The 8,951-nt window shown below is 52.7% G+C and overlaps 1 protein-coding gene across 1 annotated transcript in view; it reads right to left on the bottom strand.

Moving 5' to 3' along the window:
- Positions 1-577, bottom strand: part of LOC103173273 (leucine-rich repeat-containing protein 15-like) — a 2,212-nt gene extending 1,635 nt beyond the window's left edge. The window contains exon 1 of the mRNA XM_007885930.1: positions 1-577. This exon is cut by the window's left edge and continues 1,635 nt beyond it. Coding sequence (XP_007884121.1) covers positions 1-555 — 555 coding nt within the window. The 5' untranslated portion in view covers positions 556-577.
- Between the last annotated feature and the right edge of the window lie 8,374 nt (positions 578-8,951).

Raw genomic sequence — 8,951 nt, forward strand, 5'->3', positions numbered from 1 at the left:
CACTAGGTGCTCCAGGCCATCGAAGGCCCCAGGGACCAGGACATCAATTTGGTTCCTGCCCAACGTGAGGGTCTGCAGACGGGCAAGGCCGGCAAAGGCATTGGGACTCAGCAGATGGACACGATTGCTGCTCAGATGGAGTTCCTCAAGATGACGGCTGAGGTTGGCAAAGCTCCCTGGAAGCAGCGAGGAGATGTGATTGTCGTTGAGGTGAAGGCTCTTGAGGTGGGTCAAAGTGGTCAAGGCGAGGGTTGGCACCGAGGTCAAGTGGTTGTGGCTGAGATCCAGGCTGTGTAGACCAGTTCCCGCCTGCCCCAGGCCAGAGAGGTCTTGCTGGGAGATGATGGAGATGTTGTTGTTTTCAAGGTTCAGGTGTTGGATGTTGGAGGGGAATTTCCAAGGGCTTGTCCTCAGCTGCTGCGCATGACACCTCACCACCCCCTGGGGAGGGTTAGGGCAGTCACAGTGGGGGGCACAGCTCTCTTGCTGTGACATCAGCTTCACCAAACTCAAAATGACCCCCAGAGGGGCAAAAGACACCAACTGTCTCCTCATTTTCTGCCCCAAGTTCTAATGAGAGGGAAGAATAATATAATATTAATAATAATCCTTGCATTTGATATCACGCTGCTAAGCGCTTCACAGGATATACTGTAAAGTGTAGTGTTTTTTGGGTGAAAACGCAGCAACCAATTGCTCAGCGGGCTCTGGCCTGGTCCCACTTCCCCCAGTCCAGCCCACCATCACCAGTCAGGCCTTCAGCCTCTCTGCCCCCACCTTGTGGAACTCCATCCCACAGTGCCTCCCTCCCTCGCCTCCTTCAACGCCTATCTCAAGACCCTCCTCTTCGACCAACTACGTCTTCGGTCACCCTCCTACCCCCAGCCTCCCCGCCCTCCACCCCCTCCTGATCCCAACCCCCAGCTCGGGTCCAAATCTCTGACTGTCCAGCAACTTGGGACGTCCTCCTGACACGAAAGGTTCTGTATAAATGTCATGTGTTGTTGTTGTTTCTCGAAGTGCTCGTGTGGTGAGGCACAGAGCGAGGAAACCTTTCAACCACAATCTCTTCCTGTCTTATGTATTGTACCTTATGTGGTTCCTGTCTCACATATAAAACCTCAACAAAGAGATACAGAGATAGGAAATGCACCATTTCAAAATTCTCCCCCCCCCCACCCCGACCACCCTTAAATCAGTCATTTATCCTGTGTACCCCAACATGATGCTTTTGACCAAAAAAACAGTCACTACATTTTTCTTGTGATAATTATCCCGCCCAAATTAGTGTGATAATTATAATAATAATCATAATATAATCATAATCCTGGCGTTTGACACAGCACCTCATCACGTCGTCAAGACGTGTCAAAGAGCTTCACAGAATATACTATAAAGTGTAGTGACTGTGTTTTGTGGGCGAAACGTGCAGCCAATTGCACACAGCAGCGTCCCCACATACAGTCTTGGATTGAGTGACTAAGGGATCCGCCAATCGACTAACAACCGGGTTCCTACTGGTAAACGGGTGGGTGTGTGTGTGTGTGTGTGCGCGTGTGTGTGGGGTAGGGGGGGGTAAGGAAACTTGCCTAAGGTTTCGCCCTGACCTGACCCGCCCGGGTATCGAACCCGGGTCCTCTGGCTTGCGAGGCGAGGGATCTAACCTCTTCGCTAACTATTCCACCCAAACAACTACGGTATCCCAAGATCTTTAATGTCCGCCTGAACAGGGCTCAGCCTGAGGGAGCGAGTGAGGTTTAACATCTCAGCCGAAGGACGGTGTCTCTCTCTCTCTCTCTCGCTCTCTCTCGCTCTCCCCCAGCGCTGAGCTGGTGTCTCAGCCTGGACTGTGAGCTCAGAGTTGCTGATGTGCTGTTAACTGAAGCGAAGATCCATATCTCAATTATGTGGTTAAGTTGACCTCATTGTCTGAAACCATCAAAAAACCAGACTAAGCCGATTCCCTCCCTGTCGGTCTCCCTAACCCTTCCTTCCACATTCCCTGCAGGTCATCTAGAACTCTACAGTCCATGTCCTTTCCCGCACCAGGCTCCGTGGCCCCATCACCCCCACCCTCGCCCGGCTCCACTGGTTCCCCATCCTGTAACTCAGTGGTTAGAGCACTCGCTTTGCAAGTGAGAGACCTGAGTTCAATTCCAGGCAGAGGGCGAAACCTCGGGCAAGTTTCCTTACTCCACACAGAGCCCTAATAATAATCCTCCAAAACCAAAACAATAATAAATTGGTCATTTTCAATCTACGACTGTTTGTGGGACATTGCTGTGCGCAATTGGCTGCCGCGTTCGCCCACAAATATACAGTCAATTCACTTTACAGTGTATTCTGTGAAGCACTTTGGGACGTCCTCCCGACGTGAAAAGCGCTATATCAAATGCAAGAATTATTATTATTATTATTTATTATTATCCCTCAGAGGATAGTGTTCAAAATCCTGGTCCTTGCCTTCAAAAACCCTCCACAGTCTCACTCCCCACCCTATCTACCCTCTGTGACCTGCTAACTCCATATCAACCTGTCTGCTCCCTCTGTTTAGTGGGCTCCGGCTTGCTCCATGTCCCCCCCACCCCACTCCCACCACCGCTACCACCCCCCCCACCGTTGCCGGTCAGACCTTCAGTCTCTCTCTCCCCACGCTCTGGAACTCCATCCCACACCCTCCACCTCGCTCACTCCCTCCCTCACCTCCTTCAAGGCCCATTTCAAGACCCTCCTCTTCGACCAACCGCGCCTTCAGTCACCCTCCTCCCCCCACCCTCCCCGTCCTCCAGCCCACTCCTGATCCCAACCTCCAGCTCGGGTGCAAATCCCTGACTGTCCAGCGCCTCGGGACATCCTCCTGACGTGAAAGGTTCTGTGTAAATGTTGTGTATTGTTTCTCTCTCCTAATGTCTTGGCTGACAATCCCCCAAATAAAATCAGTCACTCAACCCACGACTGTTTGTGGGGACGTCGCCGGGCGCAATTGGCTGCCGCGTTTTGTCCACAAGACACACAGTCACTACACTTTACAGTGTATCCCGTGAAGCACTTTGAGACGTTTCGAAAACGTGATCAGGTGCCGGATCAAATGCCGGGATTATTATTGTTGTTGTACAAACACGAGGCCGGTGTACTCACGGTTTGTGGGAATCTCACGCCGATTGCCACAAAGTCTGTGACCGACTCCGCACGAAAGAGAGATGAATCGCTCCCTCCTCACCTGATCCGCTCTCTCTTACACTCAGTCTCTGTCTCTCTCCCCCGTTCTCTGTCTTTCTCTCTCTCTCGATTTCTGCCAAATGGTCACGTAATTTCTCGAAGTTCTTAATTTCATCTGAAATGTTCAGGATGTGGCGAGACGCCTCTTAGCCCCCACCCCCCACCCCCCCATTCCCTCTCTCTCTCTCTCTCTCTCTCTCTGCAGGCGCAGTAGATCAGCAGATTGGCTGAAAACCACACAAACACACGTGTACACACTCGCACGCACACAAGATGAAGAGACAATGACTGTACTCTCAGCGAGTCCCCCTCGCCCCACAGATAACACATGTCCGTTTTTTTGCCCAGCCGGGTGTCTGACACACACGGAAACCCGTCACCGTGACCGGCCGGGTGTCTGACACACACGGAAACCCATCACCGTGACCGGTCGGGTGTCTGACACACACGGAAACCCGTCACCGTGACCGGTCGGGTGTCTGACACACACGGAAACCCGTCACCGTGACCGGCCGGGTGTCTGACACACACGGAAACCCGTCAACGTGACCGGCCGGGTGTCTGAAACACACGGAAACCCGTCACCGTGACCGGTCGGGTGTCTGACACACACACACGGAAACCCGTCACCGTGACCGGTCGGGTGTCTGACACACACACACGGAAACCCGTCACCGTGACCGGTCGGGTGTCTGACACACACGGAAACCCGTCACCGTGACCGGTCGGGTGTCTGTCACACACGGAAACCCGTCACTGTGGCTTAAGAGTCTCCAAACCCGACTGAGAATTCCCCACATCCCCTCCACACCCGGGAACCCCAGAGAGAGATTGTCGGGATGGGATGCGCTCTCTCTCTCTCTCTCTCCCTGGAGGCACACCTCCTAATACCTAATTCCGGAGAGTATTAGGCGCAGGTTGGGGAGAGCCAAGGCTGGGGGGGGTGAGCCCAGAGTGTGCGTTGGGGTAACTGCTGGAGTCTAACCAACTAAACCCACACAGAGCTCGGCCATCGAGAGAGAGCGAGAGAGAGAGAGAGAGCGCAGTCTGGCCGAGCTTTCCCACGGGTTGTCCCGCTCGGACCCCCCTCCCCATTAGTTAGTTAGTTAAGACTTTGGCTGTGGGGTTAACAGGAGCTGAGGGGGGATTCCCTGCCCCCAGTGACTGGGAGTGTGGAGTTTGGTGCGGGTAAGGACTTGATGTGCTTGATTTGGTTTGGTGTGAGGTTGGATGGTGGAGTGAGTTAGAGATTATCAAGTTAGTAAATAGCAAAGTGTTGTGCAATTAGTGCATAGGAGTTTCTGGTCCAGTCAAGACGGTAAATCACAAACAGAATTTCCCAAACTTTAACTCAGTCCCTTCGTGCCTCGGTGAGTAAAGCTTCTATTGAAGATGGAGTCCTGTCGCGTAATAATAATAATCTTTGCATTTGATATAGCGCCTTCTCACGTTTTGTAGACCAGGGTTTCGTGGTTGTGAGGCGAGTGTTCAAGCCACTGAGCTACAGGACAAGTGTAGTGGTTAGAGCCCTCGCCTCACAAGCCAGAGGACCTGGGTTCAATTCCTGTGCAGGTCAGGTCAGGGCGAAACCTTAGGCAACAACAGGAACAACAACAACAAGATTTCAGAGCGTCTTTCACGTCGGGAGGACATCCCAAGGCACTGGACAGTTGGGTCGGGACCCGAGCATTGGGGGGAAATGGTCAGGGTGAGGGGAGGGAGGGAAGGGAGGGAGCAACGAGGGGGTAGAGTGTCGAGAGGGGAGGTGAAGGCTGAAGGTCAAAGAGGACGGTCTTGAGACCGGCCTTGAAGGAGGAAAGGGAGGAAGCGGCGAAGGCACTGGGGATGGAGTTCCAAAGCCTCGGGGCTGAGAGGCTGAAGGCCCAACCACCGATGGTCGGGCGGTTGGGGCGGGGGATGTGGAGCAGACCGGAGCCAGAGGAACGGAGGGTACGGGCGGGTAGGGAGGGGGATAGTAGGTTGGAGAGGTAGGAGGGAGCGAGGCCGTGAATGGCCTTGTAGGTGAGGATGAGGATCTTGAATTTGATCCTCTGGGGGATGGGAAGCCAGTGGAGGCGAGCGAGGGTGAGGGTGAGGGCGGGAGTGAGGGTGAGGGTGGGAGTGAGGGTGAGGGCGAGGGTGAGGGTGAGGGTGGGAGTGTCGGTGAGGGCGAGGGTGAGGGTGAGGGTGGGAGTGATGTGGTCGCGGTGTCTGGTGCGGGACAGTACACGAGCTGCAGAGTTCTGGATGAGCTGCAGTGTGGAGGGAGGGCCGGGAAGGCCGACGAGGAGAGAGTTCCCATAGTCCGGCCTTGAGGTGATAAAGGTGTGGACCAGAGTTTCAGCCGCGTGAGGGGTGAGGTAGTGCCGTAGTCTCTGGCGATGTTCCGGAGGTGATGGAAGGCGGTGCCGGTTGTGGTGCGGATATGAGGGAGAAAGGACAGCTCAGGGTCGAGGGGAACCCCGAGGTTCCTGATGGCTTTGAGAGGTGGAGAGTGCGGAGCTGATGGTGTCAGCGCCTGAGGTGCGGAGGCGCTGACGTGAGCCAATCAGGAGGGCCTCAGTTGGGCAAGTTTCCTTACTCCACACACACACTCGAATGGGGTTCACTTTCCGGAGGTAATAATCCCTTCAAAATAAATAAATGAATAATTTGGTCACTCCAACCCCCGGCTGTTTGTGGGGACGTCGCTGGGGGCCATCGGCTGCCGCATTTTGCCCACAAAACACACAATCACTTTGCAGTGTGTCCTTTGAAGCGCTTTGAGACGTCTCGACAACCTGATGAGGCACCGGGTCAAATGCCAGGATTATTATTATTATTATTATTTATTATTATTATTATTATCACAGCTGCCGATGGGGCACTGGCGCCCTCCAGAGGTCACCATCAGCTCCTGCAGGACCCAGCATTGAGCTTCCTTCCCCCCCTCGCCTTTGACACAGCGCGATTCACATCGGGAGGACGTCTCAAAGAGCTTCACGGGATATACTGTAAAGTGTAGTGACTGTGTGTTTTGTAGGTGATTTGTGCACAGCAGCGTCACCGCAAACAGCCCATGAAGTGAACGAGTGTTGGCCAGGACACGGGGAGAGAGAGAGAGAGAGAGAGAGAGATTGCCTTCTCGTTTCCCAACTGTTTGTGGGGCTGTCTCTGGGCGCAATCGGCTGCCGCGTTTCGCCCACAAAGCGTACAGTCACTACACTTTACAGTGTATCTGTGAAGCGCTTTGAGACGCCTCGACGACGTGATGACATGTGCCCAATGCAAGGTTTATAGGATGATGATTATTATTACTATTATGATTGTTGTTGCTGTGTGGCCACTGGGGGTGGACTGGGGGGGGAGGCAATGAATGGCAAAGGGAATGAACTACATTTCCCATAATCCCGTTCGTGTTGCACTGGGGAGGAGGGCGTGAAGCATTCTGGGGAGTGTAGTTTCTTAGGGACTTGTGCTTCCAGAGCCAAGCAGTGAGATGATCACGTCTTCAAGTCGTCTCAAAGCGCTTCACGGGACACACTGTAAAGTGTAGCGACTGTGTGTGTGTTGTGGGAGAAACCCGGCAGCCAATTGCGCCCGGCGACGTCCCCACAAACAGTCGTGGATTGAGTGACCAAATTAATATTATTATTTTAAGGGATTATTCCCCCCCGGAAAGTCATCCCCCAATCGACTAACAAGCGGGTTCCCACTGACTGCCGGGGAGCAGAGGTGTGCGTATGTGGGTGTGGGGAGTAAAGAAACTTCGCCATGTCCTGTCCCTTTGCCATGTCCTGCTCCTCTGGCTTGCGAGGCGAGGGCTCTAACCACTGAGCTATCGGAGCTGTGCTAAGCAACTGGTGCTGAGCAAGTCTGGTACATGGCATCGGGCGTTGAGAATGTCAAACTGGCACATCCCAAGGTCCTCCCATCTCGCTGATCACTGTCAGATAACGACACATAAACCCTGTTCAGTGGATCCAGGAGGGGCCGCGGGGTCCCGGGGCACTCACTGCTGATGGCAGCACAGCCCGGCCCGGCCCATCGGCAGGACCTGGAAAGGCCGACCAGTCACTGGGGGCCGGGAATCCTCCCCCTCAGCTCCTGGTAACCCCACAGCCAAAGCACTAACTAACTAACCAACTAACTAACTAACTAACTAACTAACTAACTAACGGGGAGGGGGGTCCGAGCGGGACAAGCAGCGGGAAAGCTCGGCCGGACAGCGCTCGCTCTCTCTCTCTCTCTCTCTCTCGCTCTCGATGGCTGAGCTGTGTGTGGGTTTAGTTGGTTAGACCCCAACAGTAACCCCAACGCACACTCTGGGCTCCCCCACACCCCACACCCAAAGCCTTGGCTCTCGCCAACCTGCGCCTCATACTCTCCGGATTCCTTATTTTTTTACATAAAATTTATCCTGAAATGGTTATCAAACCAGTTGATGTTTTCAGTGCAGCAATAAAAATAATAACAATCGTTGCATTTGATATAGCGCTTTTCATGTCTTCTCGACGTCTCAAAGCGCTTCACAGAACACACTGTAAAGTGAATTGACTGTATATTTGTGGGTGAAACGCGGCGGCCAATTGCGCACAGCAATGTCCCACAAACAGCCGTGGGTTGAGAATGACCAATTTATTATTGTTGTTTTGGAGGATTATTATCAGATGAGCCTTATCACGTGATTGACACGTTTCAAAGCGTGTAGTGACTGTGTATTCTGTGTGTTTGTGTGTGTTTCTTTCTCTGTTTCTTTGTGTCTGTGTGTGTCCATATGTGTCTCTGTTTCTGTCTGTGTGTGTCTCTTTCTGTGTGTGTTTGTGTGTGTGCCTCTCTCTGTCTGTATGTATATGTGGTGTGTCTGTGTGTGTCTCTGTCTGTGTGTCTGTCTGTGTTTGTGTGTGTGTGTGTGACTGCGTATATCTGTCTGTCTGTGTATTGGCTCTGTGTGTGTCTGTCTGTCTGTGTGTGTCTGTCTGTCTGTGTGTGTATGTCTCTGTGTGACTGTGTGTGTGTGACTGTGTGTATCTGTCTGTGTATTGGCTCTTTGTGTGTCTGTCTGTCTGTGTGTGTATATGTCTCTGTGTGTGTGTGTCTGTCTGTGTGTATCTGTCTGTGTATTGGCTCTGTGTGTGTCTGTCTGTCTGTGTGTGTATGTCTCTGTGTGACTCTGTGTGTGTGTGTGACTGTGTGTATCTGTCTGTGTATTGGCTCTGTGTGTGTCTGTCTGTATATGTCTCTGTGTGTGTGTGTCTGTCTGTGTGTATCTGTCTGTGTATTGGCTCTGTGTGTGTCTGTCTGTCTGTGTGTGTATGTCTCTGTGTGACTCTGTGTGTGTGTCTGTCTGTGTGTATCTGTCTGTGTATTGGCTCTGTGTGTGTCTGTCAGTCTGTGTGTGTGTATATGTCTCTCTCTGTGTGTGTCTGTCTGTGTGTATCTGTCTGTGTATTGGCTCTGTGTGTGTCTGTCTGTCTCTGTGTGTGTGTGTATATGTGTGTGTGTGTCTGTCTGTGTGTGTCTGTCTGTGTATTGGCTCTGTGTGTGTCTGTCTGTCTGTGTGTGTGTATTGGCTGTGTGTCTGTCTGTGTGTGTGTGTATGTCTCTGTGTGACTGTCTGTCTGTCTGTGTGTGTGTGTGTGTATGTCTCTGTGTGACTCTGTCTGTGTGTGTGACTGTGTGTATCTGTCTGTGTATTGGCTGTGTGTGTGTGTGTATGTCTCTGTGTCTGTCTGTGTGTGTGTGACTGTGTC

The sequence above is a fragment of the Callorhinchus milii genome, unplaced genomic scaffold, assembly GCF_018977255.1.
Source record: "Callorhinchus milii isolate IMCB2004 unplaced genomic scaffold, IMCB_Cmil_1.0 Scaffold1214, whole genome shotgun sequence".
In the NCBI taxonomy this organism is placed as follows: domain Eukaryota; kingdom Metazoa; phylum Chordata; class Chondrichthyes; order Chimaeriformes; family Callorhinchidae; genus Callorhinchus; species Callorhinchus milii.